The 20458-nt window shown below is 33.5% G+C and overlaps 3 protein-coding genes and 1 pseudogene across 6 annotated transcripts; 2 read left to right on the top strand and 2 right to left on the bottom strand.

Moving 5' to 3' along the window:
• Positions 1-7494: 7494 nt before the first annotated feature.
• LOC105134492 (protein BASIC PENTACYSTEINE4-like) lies at positions 7495-10037 on the bottom strand. Of its 2 annotated transcripts, XM_011038930.1 has the most exons (4): positions 9846-10037; positions 8831-8835; positions 8652-8791; positions 7495-8553 (listed from the first exon to the last, which is right to left on the bottom strand). In XM_011038930.1, the coding sequence occupies exons 3-4, from the start codon at positions 8724-8726 to the stop codon at positions 7675-7677; spliced, it is 954 nt and encodes a 317-aa protein (XP_011037232.1). In that variant the 5' UTR covers positions 8727-8791; positions 8831-8835; positions 9846-10037; the 3' UTR covers positions 7495-7674. The 2 variants fall into 2 exon arrangements, with proteins under 2 accessions (XP_011037232.1, XP_011037231.1); XM_011038929.1 differs by having other exon boundaries at positions 8652-8835.
• Positions 10038-10944: 907 nt separating this feature from the next.
• On the top strand, positions 10945-14167 carry LOC105134491 (polyprenol reductase 2-like). Of its 3 annotated transcripts, none has more exons than XM_011038927.1 (6): positions 10946-11299; positions 11607-11956; positions 12335-12500; positions 13487-13585; positions 13675-13746; positions 13845-14167. In XM_011038927.1, the coding sequence occupies exons 1-6, from the start codon at positions 11141-11143 to the stop codon at positions 13947-13949; spliced, it is 951 nt and encodes a 316-aa protein (XP_011037229.1). In that variant the 5' UTR covers positions 10946-11140; the 3' UTR covers positions 13950-14167. The 3 variants fall into 3 exon arrangements, with proteins under 3 accessions (XP_011037230.1, XP_011037229.1, XP_011037228.1); XM_011038926.1 differs by having other exon boundaries at positions 12266-12500; XM_011038928.1 differs by lacking the exon at positions 13487-13585 and having other exon boundaries at positions 10945-11299; positions 12266-12500.
• A 139-nt stretch (positions 14168-14306) lies between these two features.
• LOC105134490 (NADP-dependent D-sorbitol-6-phosphate dehydrogenase-like) lies at positions 14307-15584 on the bottom strand (annotated as a pseudogene).
• A 2294-nt stretch (positions 15585-17878) lies between these two features.
• On the top strand, positions 17879-19761 carry LOC105134489 (V-type proton ATPase subunit c1). Its single transcript, XM_011038924.1, has 3 exons — positions 17879-18100; positions 18548-18833; positions 19288-19761. Exons 1-3 carry the CDS (start codon positions 18025-18027, stop codon positions 19418-19420), a joined length of 495 nt encoding a protein of 164 aa, XP_011037226.1. The 5' UTR covers positions 17879-18024; the 3' UTR covers positions 19421-19761.
• Positions 19762-20458: the final 697 nt, after the last annotated feature.

The following is a 20458-nucleotide window of genomic DNA, read 5'->3' as shown; positions in this document are numbered from 1 at the left end:
TGCATAAAAAAATTAAATCAAAATTTTATAAAATAAAAGATATATGTTACATAGATAAACCCAACAAGATCATGGTTATGTACATGAAGAAAGGAAGAAAGGGAGATGATATTGAGAATGTTGAAGTCTTGAAAAATAGGACACTAAGTTGATGAAAGTATTGGATGATGGAAAATATTGAAGTCTTTATTTGCAGGTTGTGAAAATTGGCTGAGTTGATGACTTGGTGATAAAATAATTAGAGGAAACTTTGTTAATTTTTTTTAAATCATGTACTTTTAACGATAATATATTATATGTATATGGAATATCATGGAATTAAATTTGGGGTTGTTACTTATGTTATTGTCTTTAGGCAAAGCATCATTGTTGTGATCGTCTATCCCATACTTAGAGAAACATATAATCACACTAGAGAGACCAAGTTAATCATTTCGAAGGTAAATTATGCAATCATACAAGAGAGACTGGGTTCATCCCATCCTTGAAATATTTTGTTGCTTTGGAAAGATATCATGTCCATCCTATCATTAGAGAAATCTGTAATAGAACTAGGGAGACCTTATAAATCCTTTCCAAGTTAAATTGTGAAATTTCATTAGAGAGACTAAGTTAATCCCTTTCAAGATAAATTGTGCAATTGCACTAGGGAGATTGAGTTCATCATATCGTTAGAAGGTTACAAGGAAGATGTCATATCAATCCTATCATTAAGGAAATATATAATCGAACTAGGAAGACCTTATAAATCCCTTCCAAGTTAAATTGTGTAATTGCACTAGGGAAACAAAGTTGATCTATTCTAAAATAAACTATGCAATCATACTAGAAAGACCGAGTCCATCTAATTCTTGAAAGGTTACGAGGTTGTTGCCCTAAAAAAATATTGTGTCAATCCCATCATTGAAGAAATGTGCAATCGTACTAGGAAGACCATGTTAATCCCTTCCAAGGTTAATTTTACAACCATACTAAGGAGACCGAATTAATCCATTTCAAGGTAAATTATGCAATCTTATTAGAAAGACTAAATTCATTTTATCCTTGGAAGGTTATGTAGTTGTTACCCTGGATATCACATAAAAAAACAATATTAATTTGAATAATTTAATTCATATATAATAAACTTACATTCCTAATCATTGACCATGATATATTTTTTATTACCTTTTAAGGTATAATCAATTTGATGACATTTTTGTTAAGATCATAGTTTTAATTTTAAGGGAGTAGAGAATAAAGTTTATTCAGTAGATATCTTTTAGGTGGTTGATAAACATACTTCATATGTTTTATAATTTGAACCAGCATTTCACTTATATATGTTAAAATCTTTCTAAATCTTGAGGCTCCAACAACATTCGTGAAGTTGGCAAACACTTAGCCTAAAATTTGCTCGTCTCATTAAGCCCAAAACAAGTAGAAGAAATCATAATCTAATTCAAAGCAATGAAGTTGTTATATAGTTTTTCCTACTCTTTATTGAAGAGTTGTCAAAGCTTTAATAAAATGGATATGCCAATAACTATAGGAAAGTCATTGACACTCCCATTCCAAGAGTGTTTTGAATACCTACCTTTGATAGTGATTATGAATGTCAATAAACCAGTTCTCGAAAAACAAACAATAACTTTTTTTATCAAGTTCCCACAAACAACGTCATTGATGAGGTCCTGAAAAATTCGAGTAGCTTAATAGCAAAGCTTATGTCTTAAATGATTTGTTAATCTTTTAGTTTTAACAATCTGATTCATTCTTTTTAGCCAAGATGACTAGTAGTGTTTGATACTTGCAAAAGATCCCTTTTGTTGAATTTGAGGACTCTCTAATGCTTATATAAGTATCTTTTTTAGGAAAAAATAATGATATTTTAGAGAGAGATTCTAAAAATAAATATGTAGTTGAGAATAAAGATTAACCTTTTTTTTAAGAATCTAATGGGTCTTTATAGCCTATCGTTCTTACCTTTTGCTGGAGGAAAGGACTAAAAGTTCATCTTCCTCTAATAGCATTAAAAACCTCCATGTGTAAAAGAGAGAAAATATATCTGACTCATTAGAGAGAAAACATCTTGTTGTTCAAAATAGAGTCTGACAAGATTTTCAAAATCATATGTACTTAAGCTTAGCACTTAGCTAAGCCTGAAGGTAATAAGTATGGTAGCTCACCAGTTCCATTTATACGGGGGCTCAATGCTTGGTTGAACCCAATATATTGGTTCTAACAGCTCGTCAAACCCATTTATATATAAGCTCGGTGCTTGGTCGAACATAAGGATGTTGGATTTGATAGCTTGTCAAACTTATATATTCATAGTCTTAGCTTTTAAGTGAGCTCAAGGATGTTGAGTTTAGTAATTCACCATATATATATGTGTGTGTGTGTGTGTGAACTCATTGTTTAGCTGAGCCTAATGATGAGGGATCTAATAGGTTGCCAAACTCGTATATGCTTGGTCTTAGCATTTAGCTGAGCTTAAGAATATTGGATTTGATAAATTGATAGACTCGTATATACTTAGAATCCATGTTTAGCTGATCGTAAAAATGCTAGGTCTTGTAGATTATCAAACCCATATATGTTTGGATTCAGCAGTTGGCTGAGCCAAATAATGTTGAATTATTATCCTATTTATAATTCCCTTAAATGAGAATCTAGATAAAAATAAAACATGTAGATTCATCAAAAGTGTTATAATAGATTGTTTATTAGGCACATAAATAAATAGAATTTTATCTCATATTGAAAAGATAAAAGATTTTATTATAACTCATAATGTGAGGGACACCAAATCAATTGTTTTGGATGTTGGAGGGAAGATTTGAAAGGAAAGCCAAAATTTATATATATAGATGATGACACTCGCACATTTAACATTATGTAAAATAAATAATTTTTTTATTTTTAAAATTAATTAATTAAACATGATACCTCATGTCAAATTTTTCAATTAATTTATTTGAAATATTGCATTTTCAATTCTATAGACATATTGATCTAAAAATATATTATGTTTCTTATAAATATTAGTTTGATACTAATAAAAATCAATTTAGAAAACAATCTTTTTCTCCTTTTATTTTTCTATACAAACTCTTTATTTACACTTATCAAAAACAAAATAGAAATTCTTAAAAAAATTATAAAAAATATTTTTTATAAGTTTTAAGACTTTATTATATTATAAATATATATTACTTTAACTATGCAACAAATATAGTAAAGTAAAGATAATAAATATTTTATAAATAATAATATTTACGTCTCAAAACCTGTTTATCATACTCCCTAACTTAACAAAAAGTTTATTCTTTGTATAGATTTGATGTACTTAAGAAAAATTATAATCAGTGTTAATTTTAAGATCGTAGTCAAGCAAATCTCGTCATAGAACTTGATACGCAAAACTTCCTGTTCCTGCCTTTGAACGGCATTAGAGAGGACCATCTCTTATGGAGACTTTGATCTCGCTCCGATTTCGAACAAGATGGAGTTTTTTAAGTTTTCGCCGCTCTTTGTGTTTCTAAGTTATACTAAAAGTCAACTTTTTGACTGTTTCAGCAGGGAATTAATGGGAACTCACTTGTTTGTCTCTCTTTAAGTTCTCAACATTAGAGACACACTCACTTGTTTGTCTCTCTTTAAGTTCTCGACATTAGAAACACGCATGCTCTCTCTCTCTCTCTCTCTCTCTCTCTCTCTCTCTCCCCCTATCTTTATATATATATAATTTTGGATTTCTTGTTTGATTGTGATTTTTCTTAATGTCGTTCGTGAATCTCGTGCTTTAAATTTCTAATATAATACTTTGTTCGAAGTTGATAGATAATTTTGCAGAGAATATGCTAATGCAATGTCAATAAAACTAAGCAAAAATAAGAACAAGGTATGATGCCAGATCTGCTTATGAAATAAGAATGTATTATAACGCCAAAACTTCCCACGATTCATGGAGTTTGTCTAGCTTGGCTCCTAAGCTATCGAGTATGAAACATGCCATCAAGATGTTTTTGCCATCAATGTCTGCGAAGAGGTACTGGTTCTATAATTTGTGATGCACTCTGATCTATGTTCTGCATACCATTTGGTCTCTGGTTCAAATGGATTTCTTTTAGCCATGGATAGAAGTACAGTGAAGCAATATATATACTAGAACTAATCTTTGCATAACTTCATTCACTAATATGGAGGATTGGGCAGACACAATTTAAGATTGGGCAGATCCAACAAGATGCCGATCAGGAAGAACTTAAAAAACTAAAATGCTTTAGGTGAATTTTTTATTTTTAGATAATTCATATTGGTTCTCAAATATCTATTTTAGGTGATATAATTCTAATTTAAGACTAATTACTTCTGATTTCTTAGTCAAATATAAAATTAAAAAAATATAAATCGAAATGAAAGGGACGCCACATATGAGTGGGACGCCACATATGGGTGGGATGCTAAAAGTTACGAAAAATACACATTTTGGTTTTTTAACTTTAAAAATAACATAAATTATATAATTTTGGTGTATCAATTTTTTTTTAAAGTTCAATTCAATGCAAAAGGTTTTTTTGTTATTTTTTAGTCATTAATTGGGAAAGGTGAGAAATAAACTACTAAATTTAAGTGATAGAAAAAGAAAAATATTATTGACACCGATTTAAGCCACCAAAATAATCGATGTTTTAGTTAAATGGTTTCATTTGATGAGAAGAGTTTATATTAAATTTTTTTACTTCTAAAATTCATGAAAAAACAGATCCAAACTCTATTTGATTTGTGGTTTCGAGTTAATTTTGATTTTTGAAATGGTTTTTTAATTTTTTTTGAGGTCATGGATAGATCTATCACGATTCATAAAGTGTTTTGAAAAAAAATATTAAAAAATACATTTTTAGATAAAAAAAATTTAAACCTTCATTTTTCAGTCATTATTCTAGTCGGAATTTGAGCAAATCAAATGATATTTTATCCAATTATTTTTTTTTTTAAAATCCAATCGCACACGGGTTTACTAGGGGAGCCCATGAGTGAACCCTAGCAAAAATCCAATTGTTTTTTTCTTTTTATTATAAATTATGTTTTTTTTCTATTTTTTTTAAATTAATGCTTTTTATATTATTTTGTTATAGTTAGATTAATACTCATTCCATCTTCCATTTTGTTTAGAGAGAGTATTATTATTTTTTGTTATGCATTTAAATTTCAAAAAAAAAATTTTGATTCATCTATAATTTTTTTATATTTTGTATATATGAACTTTAATTTAAAAAAAATCAAATGATATTTCTAATATGAACAGTCGGATTTCTTAGTCAAATATAAAATTAAAAAATTACAAATCGAAATAAAAGGGACGCCACATATGGGTGGGATGCTAAAAGTTACGAAAAATACACATTTTGGTTTTCTAACTTTAAAAATAACATAAATTATATAATTTTGGTGTACCAATTTTTTTTTAAAGTTCAATTCAATGCAAAAGGTTTTTTTTGTTATTTTTTAGTCATTAATTGAGAAAGGTGAGAAATAAACCACTAAATTTAAGTGATAAAAAAAGAAAAATATCATTGACACTGATTTAAGCCACCAAAATAATCGATGTTTTAGTTAAATGGTTTCATTTGATGAGAAGAGTTTATATTAAATTTTTTTACTTCTAAAATTCATGAAAAAACAGATCCAAACTCTATTTGATTTGTGGTTTCGAGTTAATTTTGATTTTTGAAATGGTTTTTTAATTTTTTTTTAGGTCATGGATAGATCTATCACGATTTATAAAGTGTTTTGAAAAAAATATATTAAAAAATAGATTTTTAGATAAAGAAAACTTAAACCTTCATTTTTCAGTTATTATTCTGGTCGGAATTTGAACAAATCAAATGACATCTTGTCCAATTATTTTTTTTTTTAAAATTCAATCACACACGGGTTTACTAGGGGAGCCCACGAGTGAACCCTAGCAAAATGGGCCAAGTGGGTTTGCTTGGCCCATGTTTTTTTCTTTTTATTATAAATTATGTTTTTTTTCTATTTTTTTTTAAATTAATGCTTTTTATATTATTTTTTTATAGTTAGATTAATACTCATTCCATCTTCCATTTTGTTTAGAGAGAGTATTATTATTTTTTGTTATGCATTTAAATTTCAAAAAAAAAATTTGATTCATCTATAATTTTTTTATATTTTGTATATATGAACTTTAATTTAAACAAAATCAAATAATATTTTTAATATGTACAGTATTGTATATTATTTTTTATTTTATTTTATTTAATCAATTTAATTTGTATATCTATTTTTATTACCATTTTCTTAAATAAAAAAATTATTTTAGTAAATAAATTTAGCATATAAAGCTAAGTAAATATCACGACTTGTAAAATTAAATATCTTTATTAATGTTCATTTCTTAATGTCTTAATTTTTATTTTTAACTATTGTTTATAGTTTTTTTATTTATTAATACACATAATTCTCAATTTATTTAATTACATATATACATAATTTTTTTTATTTTCAATTAAAAAATTTTAATTACAAAAACATGTTAAAAAAACCTATATTTATAATTTTTTATTTTAAAAAATATCTAACCTACAACAAATCACAGGTAAAGTATCAAGTCTGAATATATATTATGTGATGAATTTTATTACTAATTTGAACAATCTTCAATGTAATCAAAATTCAAGAATTACGAGGCAAAGGTCACCGAAGCCGGATGAGGCATGCATTCGTGACCGTTAAACTTTGGAGTAATAAGAGGGGTTTCCTATGACAAAAGGATCTAGAGGCCCAAAAATTAAATGTGGGCGAGTTTGAAACAGTAACAGTGATGTCGGCCATAACATGGGCCAAGCCCATAACAGCCTTGATAAATCTCGCACCGAATAAAAGTTCTTGATTTCATCATTATTTTCAGCCCAAAGTCCACCATATTAAAAAAGTATAAAGTTAACATATCTCCGACACCTTCTTTTATTTTTATATTTTAAAAGAATTTTTTTAAAATATATTTTTCTATTTTAAATTATTTTAATGTGTTAATATTAAAAATAATTTTTAAAAAATAAAAAATATTATTTTAATATATACAAAGTAAAAACCTTTTTTAAAATAACCATTAACACACTGGTAATTTCAGCTTCCACTTCCACCAAAAGATCGAGCCACGTAGAAATATCATTTTATGAATAAATCATCAAATTCTCGAAAGCATTTTTCACTCTATCATATGGCATCAGCTCAAAACCATTTGTATATTAGTGCATTACCATTTAATTTCGGCAACTTGTACTTTGGAACAAGTTTTTTTTTTTTCCAGTAAAAAAGCTTTATTACTGCAAAAGATAACAGCATGGCTGTCTTACAAAAAAAAACAAAGCTGAAAAGAGAAGCCAGACTGGTCTTCATGTAAGGCTGCAGGGGCCCTTGCTCTCAAGATTGCCTTGGATCATAGCAATGAACACGGCCATATAGAATGCAGTCCTAGACAAGGGCTACAAGTCCCATTAAACGGGACGAATCCATTAATATGGATCACAGCAGCCTACTGTGTGAAAAGAGGAAACAACCTTTCTATAGAAAAAAGGTACATGTTCTGATACAAGGCAGTTCGCAGTACAAAGAAGAACATGACAAATTTAAGATCAAATAGGGGCGGCTACAGAAGAAAAACATCTACTTAATGGTGATATAGCGATTTGTTCCATGTCTAGCCCAGTAATCCTTGAGATCAAGAGGGATAGAAAGATCATGACCTTCTGCTGCCAGCCGGCTAAGCAATCTTGTGAAGACATTACCGCTCATCTTCCGGCCACCAACTCGGGCACGTCGCTTATTTGGCATCTGTGGTAGTGGATATGATGACAAGGTGGTTGTGCAACAGGCTGACTGCCACCCACCACTACCCCATTTGTAGCATTGCCTGGGAACTCCAGTGCATGAACACACAGGTGCTGTCATGGTGGTCTCATCAAAATTGATGAGGTTTAAGCCCACATCCTGACTGTCCCACTCAACCTTAATTTTCTTCCCATCAGAAGCACCTTGCTTATTCAGATCCTCGCTCACTCTATTCCCCTTCCATGGTGACTTGGCTGCCTTCAATCCAACTGCCTTATTTTCCTTTGATCGCTTTGTCTGGCGTGACTTTGCATTTTCAGCAGGAACAGATGATAGAGGCAAGGCATTGGTGACGTGCATTTCCCCCGAGTCTAGAGCTTCTGACATGTCACTTGAGTGGTAAACTGGATGGGGTATGCGCTTTGATCCTCTTTGGCTTCCACCACTCAAAGGATAGTTCATTGCATTTTCCCGGCATTGAATTGATGCTAGAGCATTGTCTCGCTCCATCAGGGCTTTATCCCGTTCAACTAGGGCCTTCTCTCGCTGCTGGATTGCTTCATCTCGCGCGGCCAAGGCTTCCTTCTTTTCAGCTAGTGCCAAATTCCGTTCTCGAATGGCATCATCCCTCTCAATGAGGATGGTCATTATCTTCTTATTCATCACTAAGGCATTAGTTTGCTCCTTCATTTGATTTCGAGGCATCATATTCCACTGCAAATTACATTAAGTCTTAAGCTTATATTCATCTGAAATTTCATGGCAAAACAATCAGAAAAATCTACATGGATCTGAGGCAAATATCTTCTTACCGGAGGGTGAGGGTGAGCTGTCTTGTAATAGTCTATCTTATACCTTCCATTTTGATGTTGCCCGCCATCCTCCATCTTGAACCCACTTAAATATCAGTTAAGCATGAATCAGTCTCAACCTACCACTCACTGTTGAATGTTTAGTTTGGGCATCCACTAAGTTTCCAGGAAGAGAATATATCTCCTATTTTGGAAAAAAAAAAAAAAACCAAAAGTAAGATTTCAAGTCTTCTACAAATTGCACCGAGAAAAAAAAGAAGAAAGGACCGCACCAAAGTAACAAAGAAATGCCAAAAAGTAAAACACCACAAGGCTTCTTCAAAAAGACCAAAAAAAACTAACAAAAAGCTTTGAAAGCAGTTAGCTCTAGATAAGTGATAAAAAAAATCCAAATAAATCAACCATTATCCAACTCTACACACACGGACACACATTCAAATCAGGTATCACAGATAGAAGTGCCACCATAAATCCAGTTCCACCAAGACTGCTAAGCATTTCAAAACACCACAAGAACAACTACAAATAGCCCATTCTCCAGCTCAATGCAGCATTGAGATAAAAAGTTCAGGGTGTATAGTGTAAACCGTATTTCCCGCAATATCCACAAACAGACGAGCAATAGCCATTCTTACCACAAAGATCCTACATTAGTAAACAGCAATCTAACAATAACAAGCAGTGACTTGATCAACGTCGAACTCTTGACACTCGAAAGAAAACATCAAATACTTGCAGTTCCTCCTTACGAGAAAAAAACACAAAACCCATGTCATCTCCGCACTCATCTTACAATAATTTTCTTAATTAAAAAACTTTCTTCGCCGGAAACCTTAGACCTATCACTAAAAAAAAAGAAGAAAAAATATAGCCCTCGAATAGGAGGAAAACATCAAGCTTCAAACATACCTGATTCGAGAAAACAAACCTCAATAGCTTTAGCAGCTGAAAAGAATAACTCAAAATCTAACAACAACCCATTATTAATCTAAGCAAAAAAAAGTAACTTAATTTAAGTAAAGTAACAAACTTTTCAATGGACAAGTTCAAATTTGAAAAAATCTTGGTATAAAAATAGGGTTTTTAAGCCAGAGATGAATGTCAAGATCAGGAACATACAGCATACAAAACCTCATAGAATGAATGATGAAGTTAAAGAGAGACACAGATCAAAGAATAAATTTATGAACTTACTGATTTATGTTATCGAAGAAGTTACATAGATTTTGAAGAGAGAGTTTCCTCTCTGGCTTGAGATAGAGGGAGAGAGGGAGGGAGATAGCCGATGGTGTTAATGTGGTGAATTTTAGAGAACCGAGATGGCCACGGGTTTCTCTCGCGCTCTCACGGCGAAAACTGTCGTTTTTAGCGTTTGCTTTATGTCGTTTCAGTACAGTTCAGAGGATAAAACGCCAATTATGTAATTCACTTTTTTTTATCAGCTCACGCAACTTGCTTACAAAACGTTCTTATTGAAGTGAATATTGTTTCATAATTAATAATAATAATAATAATAGTATCAAATGTAACAAAATGTAAATCACCCTTATTTAAAAAGGAATTATCCTGGATATAATAATTTTAACGAGATGTTTTAAGATAATAATAATTTTTAAAATATGTTTTATTTAAAATATATTAAAATAATATTTATTTATTTATTTATTTAATATCAATTCATTAAAATAATTTGAAAACTCAAAAAATAATTAATTTAAAATAAAAAATAATTTTTTTAAAACACTTTTAAAATACAAAAACAAATGAATTCTTAGTAAAATAATATTATAAATATTAAATATTTATAATATATGATATTAAATATTTGAAGAGTTTAAATTATGATTTGCCGAGACATATATAATATTTACTAACTTCCTATTATGACTTGTATGGTTGAAAAATAAAGTTATATATATTTAGATATAATCTTCTAATTTTTTTATATTATTTTTTAAAAATATAAAAAAAATCTATTTTAATATCAGCTATTCATAAATTTCAATGAAATAAAATTTTTTTTATTAACACTATTTTAATTTCTACAGTAAAATATTGGAGTAAGAGTATCGAACTATGAATTGCATAGCTTCAACCCTCTTTTTTTCCCTTACAAACTCTTCTCAAATGGTTTTTTATTAAATTTTATATAATAAAGGAATGAAAATTTTATAGATTTTTTTCTAAAAATATATATCTTATAGATTTTTTTTTATTTTTTTTGTAGAATCACAGGGTTGAAATTACCTTGAAAATGATTTCGTAAAGAATATAAAGCTAAAACCAATAAATATTATAAATGACTTTGGACGGTCCTCGTGAATAGGTCACGGACGAGTGCTTTTACTACCGTGTCAGTCTCGCATCGATTTCTCTTGAACAACGTGATTCCTTAAACTCCCGATTTAACTACCGATTCTCTGTTTTGGTCAGATTAATGGTTCACAACTCGTAAAGCTGAGTTCTTTAATCTGGGTTTCTGTTAAAAAATGGAACTTGGGCTTGTGGAGTTGTTGAGAGCAGCTTGGATTGCAGGGACACTGCCTATACTTATAGCTTCACTGCCATGTTCTTGGCTGGGTTCTTTTCATGGACTTGTTTTGGGGTTTGCAAGGAGAGGAAAGATCATGAAATCATCATCTCATCACGTAAGTTCTGAGATTTCCCTGTTTCCTTGAATTCTATGATTTGTTTAACCTCTGTGAGATAGATTTGCTGGGTTTAGTTTGGTCGGGTCGTTTTCTTACGTTTTACTGGTAATATAAAGATAATTACTGTTTAGGTAGTCTCCGTTGCATGTTTTCCCCTTCTAATGCACTGAAAAATAATACAGAAACCCATTTTAAGATGAACGTGGATTGAATTTAATGATAGCTTGTAGATTATCGAGGTTCGTAATGACTGGTTAGAAATTGATTCATCAAAGTTTCTAATTTACTGTTTTTTGGTTTGTAGAAATTCACTGTTCCTCAAAGATTCTTTTCTCATTTCTATGTGGTGGCTGTGGTGTGGACTACTCTCTTGCTTATTGCAACATGGATTTATGCACGTAGAATGGCACCGATTGTTTCTGAGCCGTTTTTCTACTCTGATTTAGTCAGCTACTTGGCAGGACGTTCGAACACCTTTTCATTTCATCGATCACAGTTGATTAATTCAGAGAATAAATTCAGGGTTTGGCTTTCTGTGTTTCTGCTCCTGTTAATGGAAGTTCAAGTCTTGAGGCGTCTTTTTGAGACGTTATATGTATTTAAATACAGACCCTCAGCTCGGATGCACATTTTCGGCTATCTAACTGGTCTTTTGTGAGTTTCTTGAAGGCCTCTGATCCAGTTCTTTTGCTGCAGCCTTTCTGCCCATGACATGCACACACAATGTCAAATTGCTGTTGGAAACATTTTTTTCCTCAAATATTTTATACTGGATTCGTGCTGGTTAATATGCTTTCTACCATATTGCCAAACAGCCTTGTGAACAAACGCCATAATCCATGTTTGTGATCAAAGCACTTTCCAGTACAATCTGTTTCTTCCTTTTGGTTTACCATGAATTTGTTATACATAAAGGCATGTTCTAAAATGTTGTATTGGTTTATATTTTCCTTCTGAGCTTAGTTTCTACACAGCAATGCCCCTGACACTCTGCTGTACTTGTGCGCCTAATGTATTCAAATTTTGCACAAGTGAAGTGATGGAGTTCATTGTTAAAGACAGAAGCTCAATGCAAGCCATTGAATTTGATTGGTGGGACCTTGTTAATCTTTTTTCGAAGCTTGGATGGTGCCAATGGATTGGTGCAGCTATATTTCTTTGGGGTTGGATTCATCAGCATCGTTGCCATGCAATTCTTGTGAGTATCACTGTTTCATGATCAGTCACTAGTCAGATGGCAATATCACTTCTCTTAAAAGAAAAAAGGAAAGCAAATTAATTGCTTACTTTTCCGGCAGAAGTTGTCAAAAATGTTATGCCTGTAGCTATATTATGACCAAGGTGAGGTTCTAAACTGGTGGTTAATAGCTATAAGTTAATTAAAAATGAATGAAGATATAGTTGACACTGGACAGGATACTTCTCCTTGCTTTGGATGGGAAAGTTGGAATGTTTATAACTCATCTATTCAAGAATTATTACCTTGTAAACATGAGTAACTAATCGATACCATAAAAGCTTAATTCTGATAGGTTGGTAGTTACAGCTACCAAAAAGAAGTTTGTGGAAATCAGATGGTCTTCCGTGAAATGAGGTCAAACAACTATATGTTTTCAGCTGGGGGTCACTTCCTTTCTGATGTTCGTATGGGATATGTGATTCAGTTATTGGTAGTGTGTGTTGCTGTTGTCGTGGTGATACCAAAGCTTGAAACGTGGTTGAGTGGTTTGAGTTGCAAATCCAAACCAAATGGCCAAGGAGCTTTGGATATTGGTATTGTACCTGTGAACAAGTCTAGTTGTATGATGAAACATGTTGGTTTCCTGAATGTTCTACCACTTATCTCTATTGATGCACTGTGGAACTCATTTGACTTGATGCACTGTTTGACTGCTCCTATGAATATCTGACTTTACAGTCAGCCATGAGAATGAGCTAATAGAAAACATTTTGTCTGCATGTGCAGGCCCTGAACTCTATTCTCTGTTTTTATAATCCTGTTTATCAAATCAACTTGTTTCAAATATCATCATAAATTGGGTGATATCAGTCTACCAGGCACCCATCAATGTCCAGCTATCTTTACTTCTTTTTTTTTTTTTTTGAGGAAAAGGGAGGCCAAGTTGTTGCAAAATTAAGAGACTAGCATGCATTCTCACCTTCACTATCATGATGGTTAATTAGGGCTCACTAAGGGAACATGTGGGAAAGGTTGATGAATATGTAATACCCTGTGGTGATTGGTTCGAGATTGTTTCATCTCCACACTATTTGGCAGAGATTGTACGTTTCTCATTTGTGATTTACACACAGTAATTGAGTGAAATTGAGGTGCAGAGGGCTCACACTTCATGTTTATGCTAATGATACAGGTTATATATGCTGGCGTGGTTTTTGGTAGTGGAGGGGCAGACCTCACCATTTGGTTGCTTTTCGGATTTGTGGTATCTTCCTCTTTACAAGATGCCTCTCGTTTTTCCCTCATTGTGGCTTTCCTTATGTTCTATGAGAGCTGAAAGTTTGTGTAATGTGTTGGATGCAGGTATCAAATCTGATATTTGCAGCTGCAGAAACACATAGGTGGTATCTTCAGAAATTTGACAATTATCCAAGCAACCGTGTTGCAATTATTCCATTTGTATGTTAAAATTTCAAAGAACACGTTTCCCATTGTTGCATGCTGTTGCCATCATGGCTACCACAAATTCTTGACATGTGATGAGAAAATTTTCCTAGAGAATCAAATTAGTTTGATTGGTGAGTTTTTGCATCACTTGAAAGACGGGGTTATGGTGAGTGTTCATGGGATGCCTAGATGTCCTTACAGAAGCGATTGAATTCTATTTGATTGTGTTTTTCCTGTAAGCTGCTGACATCTCGTCCAATTCGATGGTGCAAGGACTAAAAAATTGAGCAAATTGATTTCCTGATCTGTTCATTCGAATTGGTGCTCGACAATAATTTGATAGAACCACTCATGAAGTGAATCAAGCAGGCTGTAAAGGAAGGGGTCATGTAAGTATATGCTATGAATCAACCCTTGACCACGATGTCAACCACGGCTTCACAAAACCAAGTACAGTAAGGAAAATATCCGGACTGCTATTATTCTGAGCAGGACACAAGGGAACGTTTTCCAAGGATATAATCATGGACATGATTAAGCAGACAAATTTATCCCCAAAAACTTGGCAGGTTGGTTGGTCCTGTAGCTTCTGTCCAGCTCTTTCAGCAGGTCCACATCCTCTCTGGATAATTCAAAGTCGAAAAACACAATGATTTTCCTTCAGTCTCTCGATCTTTGATGTCTTCGGGATGACGACCGTGTTTCGTTTGATGCCTACCGGAGAACAATCCAGGCCATGGTTTTCTTATATTTTTCTTCCAGACCCTGATCAAAAAAACAAAAACAGAGATGATAAGACTGTTGATGAAAAGCACCACAGAGGAATATTTTCTTCTGAGGTATTGATAATCAGACGGCAGATAATCCACCCGAAAAGAAATAACATACCTTCAGAACAGGATCATCCAAACATGATAAAGAGCCAAACAATTCAGTATTGGCTACAGAACCTCAAAGAGCAGTATGAGCCATCACACAGATGCCCTGCTTCTGACAGAATTTGACAAGCGAATCACACTGGAAGTAGGGGTGAGTTTCAATCTGATTCACAGCAGGCTTCACTTTCGAGTAGGCTAAGCAATCTCTAGTTAGAAAGATGTCATAGTTGCTGCAGTGGAATCTTTGTATCGGAACACAATTCTATAGCAGCCATATGAACAAATTCAATTTTTAGACATATCCATGCGAATGATTAGGATACCACCTGCAAGTGCTGCACCACAGATCCAGTCCGTAATTAAGTTTCGATTAATGTGATTCAAGCAGACGCGACAACAAGAATGGTTATATTCAAAATAAGGTTCCAGGTTATGGGTATCCAGCTCTCCATGATTTTTTTTTTTTTTTGATGAATTGTATCCATAGGTTAGCCTTTTAGGCTGTGTCAACTCACCTGATTCCAATGCTGCGAATTAAGATCATGGAAACCAGATCTTCCATGGCCCTGCTAGGTGGTTTCCATGGATATGATTGTGTCAATGTCCAGCACTCCATCCTCATCCATTGCACTGCTAGTCGTACCCACTCCTGTGTGCATGCAAATTTGTCAAACTGCTAATCACCTAAACATAAGGTTTTCCTCCTGGTGCAAATTTCATTGACTCATGACAGCAGTAGAAAATTGTGAATGGGGCGTACAAGAAGAGAGCTAAATGGAAAACACAGTTTCCACCGAACTTCCAAGTATCTAATGTCACTAATTGATCCCACTTTATATATCCTAGCATGCATCTATTGTTATTCTATTGATTAAAAATAGCTCATTGAAATTTTGTGATCATGCAATTAAGATATATAGTAGATATAAGCCCTTAACATGATGGGAAAATTGTTCTCAGAAAGCAAATCAGTTTCATTTCCAAGCTTTTTATTTCACGTTGTCTGAATAAATTAAGATTTTGATGAAAATATAAGAGATGCCCTTTATAAATCGGTGGAATTCAACTTGATCCTGCTGTTGTTATCAGCAACTTAATCATGTGATTTAGTTGGATGATTAGTGAACACTTGGTAGTTTTTATTTATAAAGTGCCTTTTCTTTAAAAATAAAATATTAAATTTACTGTACTGATTTTAAACATAATGTATCAAAACCAGTAACTTCAACTAGATAGCAAATAAATATGCTTGAAAATAAAAAAATCATATCACGAATGCAATTGCCTCAAGTGTACATTGCTTGCTTAAAATTCATAGGAAGAGATTATAATCTTACACTAAAAAGAGGGAGGGAGAGGGGGAGAGGTAATTGTAGAACAAGATTAAATCAGTAACTTGGAAACGTGGAATGTAGTTAATAAAGAGCCAATACAAATATAAATATGTGTATTATTTGCAGTACGCGGAGAAACATTGCACAACTTGGGCATACAAATCTACTCTCCAGAATTTGGCAGGGTGGTTGTTGCTCCTGTGTTTCCTGTCCAGCTTTTTAATCAGGTCCATGCCATCCTCAGTTAACTCGAAGTCAAGGGCTTCAAGATTCTCTTTCAGTCTCTCAATCTTCGATGACTAGGGCATGACAACAGTCTTTCGTTGAGTGCCCCATCGGAGAACAATCTGGGCAACTCCTGTATTGTATTTCACGGCGAGGAAAAGATGACAATTGCTGCCAACACAGCATAAAATGAGATACCAGCCACCAAGACAGATCCTTTTTTTTTTTTCCAAGAAATGAGCTAGGAAAACATCTATGATTAAAGTAGACCTTGGTGGTAACAAAAAGATCCTCCCTCTTGACAAATCCGGTTTTTATAGCTTCAGCAAGTGCCTCCCCTGCTTCTGCTTCACTCTTATAATTAAGTGGCTGCAAAGAAACACATTAACTGATCAAATCCTACTTGCCTGCTAACACCTTAAAGCATAAGAATGTCTAGCAATTAGCAATACCTGTTCAAGTTGAAACAAGAAATTCTTTTGGAGAGAATTTTCTACTGTTTAGTGTAATAGTTGCCATAATTTTCTACCCTCCCTCAACTTTCCTCGTCCAGAGGCTCCTCAAATTGACTGCAGCTGTCCCTGCTCGTGGAAGATATAGCTTTTAAATAGCAGAAATGTTTTTGGTGGCCATATCTGAATTCGACAAATAATTTTACCCTGTTCATCCTCCATCAACTTTCTTTTTTTCCCTTGAATAGTTCATCATCATGGACCTTATTTGTTTCTTTCTGGTAAAACTTCACCTGAACTGCTTTCCGAGGTTATGTTTCCCAAGCTACAACTCAACCCTACATATAAACCCAGTCTCAGTTCACTCACCAACTACAACTTTGTTTCTTTTCAAGTATTTTTTGGATCACCGACTACACTTTAATTTGCTGGGTTCTGAAGATTTTTTTCTGTGTTTGGTTTAGTGGAAAGCGCAATAAACTTCAGACTAAACTGAGATTAAGGAAGTGTTGTCCTACACGAAGAAATCGAAGTCAATTAGACTCGAATATTATTTCACTAAAAAAAATTATATCCAATACATGACCGTTAGGCCAGGCCAGACTATCTATATTTAATGATATCTTCTTTTTATAAACTAAACTTATAAGAAGACACAAACATAAAGAGGCAAGCAAATTCTGTTTTTTATTAATTAGTGGTAATAGTTGTTTTTAAAAATATTTAAAATAATATTTTTTTTATTTTAAAAAATTTAATTTTAATATCAACCTATTAAAATAATAAAAAATATTAAAAATAATTAATCTGAAGAAAATTTTTTAAGAAGCGTGGCCAGGCCGCAATAAACACTTCTGAAATTATTAGATTGAACTTAAACTTAAACAAATATTGGGGACTGATTTGTAGTTCCCTCCACTTTCTTTAATGGATCCACCAAAATTGGCCCATGCTACACCATTAAAAGCCCAAGGCTGTTTATTTTTTATAACAAGCCCAATCCAATAGATAAGATTGGGCTTCATTTGATCGATGCTTGGTTTTAAAACGCCGACATTTTATGTACTTTTATTCATTTATTGCCTTCGTCTCGCTCGTTTTTTTCTCTAGCGAAGCACAGAGCAGAGAGATCCAAGAAATTTTCAACTCGAAGAATCTCTGTTCATTTCAGATCTAAACGACACCGTCTCAGATTCAGTAATCAATCATGTCTACTTTCAGCGGTGACGAAACTGCTCCGTTCTTCGGCTTCCTTGGCGCCGCTGCTGCCCTGGTCTTCTCATGTAAACAATTGCATATCTTCCTTCTGCTTCTATTCCATTTTTTAAATATTTTGTTATTTATTTGCTTTAATTTTCATGTCCTTGATCGGTTCCCGAGAAATTGAATTGCTAGGTTTATGGTTATCAGATCGATCTTGATGCAATTATACGAGTCTCAAGTGATTTAATTTTAGTTTGATATTATATCAGCTGCAATTATTCGTTAAATTTGAAGATTAGCGGTTGTTTATCCGTAATTAATAAATGGTATTGATTTTAATATTTTTTAATGACCCGGGAAAACACGTGCTTGATTTAAATTTTGATTCGATAAGCTTTATATTCCAGAACCATTTTGCTTAATCAATATTAGATTTTTGACTAGTTACTTGGATCTGGGGAACTTTTGAACCGATCCATGTGTTTTGTTTGTTTGGAGTAAATATTGGGGTTTTGGTGTTTGTATAGGCATGGGAGCAGCGTATGGAACAGCTAAGAGTGGAGTTGGTGTGGCGTCGATGGGAGTGATGAGGCCTGAGTTGGTGATGAAGTCGATTGTTCCAGTTGTTATGGCTTGTGTGTTGGGTATTTATGGGTTGATTATTGCGGTTATTATTAGTACTGGAATTAACCCAAAGGCCAAGTCTTACTACCTTTTTGATGGGTATGCACATCTCTCGTCTGGCCTTGCTTGTGGCCTTGCTGGGCTTTCTGCTGGGATGGCCATTGGCATTGTTGGTGATGCTGGTGTCAGGTATGTTAGCCATCTTTTTTGTCTAGAAGATATGCTACAGCGTTTGATTTTTGTTGTTAACTAATAAAGTGTTGGTATGGTTAATGTGTCTCAACCTGTATTTATTTTTGGCAAGCGTGGTACATTGTTATTTAGTTTTGTAGTTGGGGAGCTGTCCTGATCGTCAGTTTTTTAACTTATGATCTGGGTGCAACTTTTATCCCCTTGATATGATGCAGTGGTTCTTAAGTCTTTGAGATTTGTTGTCTGGTTTTGCTGTGCAAACTTTACAATGTCTGGATGTTTTCTGTAAATTTAAGACCATGAGAATTCTTGGATGAGACTGCATGGTACTTGCACAGGCAAATTTTTCCTTTCTTGTGTAATATCTCTTGTACTTGCAAGATTGCTGTTTAGGGAGAATAATCGTTTGATTTGCAATCCATTCTCATACGTTTTGCTGTTTTTTTCACAGAGCTAATGCTCAACAGCCTAAACTTTTTGTTGGAATGATCCTTATCCTCATCTTTGCTGAAGCGTTGGCGCTGTATGGCCTTATTGTTGGCATCATCTTGTCATCCCGTGCTGGCCAGTCCAGGGCAGAATAAGAAGGGTGATAGCTAACTACGGTTATTCTTTTATAGCTTGTCAGTCACTTAGGAGAAAGAACTGTGGTTTGCAGGTTATTGAGGGTTGGGCAGCACTTTCAGCATCCTCAAATATCTTCTCATGGATGTGTCTGCTCTGCCAAGCATTTGGTGGTTTCGTTGTGCTGTTTGCAGGAGTAGGATTCCGATTTATCCGCAAAATAAAAGCTTTTCAAGCTCGCCATGTTGGGTTCTGTCTATGATGTATTTTGCAGACCATAAAAGTGTTATACAAACTTCAAATCTTGACCGTTGCACCTGTGATCATATTATTTATTGAAGTCTTATTTTACAACTTAAAAGTTTGGTTGCCTGCTAACCTAGTGTGTGCTTACATAACTTCACTCTTCTTCTCCACGGAATGAGAGGCTCGAGGCAGTATTTTTTCCCTACGATAATTCTCATTATTGACAGGTTTTGAGACAGGAAGTTTCTCGATATGATACAACACGTTAATGGCTTAATGCTGAGTTATATTGGCATGTCATATCACTGTTAACTTTGCAAGAGTAGATGTGATCTGTTGTGCAATTGGATGCTTCGTGGAAATTTCTCATGGGAAAGTTCATTCGTGTCAGGATCAAGCCGTCAACTTTTGACAGGACAAAACCTGTGCACGTGATGTTATACCCAACATGTTCCCAAATTGTTGTTCGGTGCAATGGGCTAATGCCAGTAAAAGATCTCATCTGTAAACAAAATACGTGCAAATGCAATCTGAAAAACAATCATTTAAAGGAAATGTGCATCCAAGTAGGGAGTTGATAGCACAGACTCAAATGGTGGTCATGCTGGTTTTGGAGCCCATTGCCGTAGCAATCTTTGATTCTCATGCTCACTGAAAATCGAAGCTGCTAGCAAACAACCAGAGATTGTTAATTATACAGCTAAATTGCCCCCTCAATAGAAAACTGTATGATAAACAATTGGGCTCAAGTGAATGGAAATTCTTCTATTCCTTGAGATTCGATTTTACATTAGAGGCCCAATATATACTCA

The sequence above is a fragment of the Populus euphratica genome, unplaced genomic scaffold (assembly GCF_000495115.2).
Source record: "Populus euphratica unplaced genomic scaffold, PopEup_1.0 scaffold104.1, whole genome shotgun sequence".
Classification (NCBI taxonomy): Eukaryota; Viridiplantae; Streptophyta; class Magnoliopsida; order Malpighiales; family Salicaceae; genus Populus; species Populus euphratica.
The sequence above is the reverse complement of the archived record's forward strand: the minus strand, read 5'-3'. Positions and strand labels throughout refer to the sequence as shown.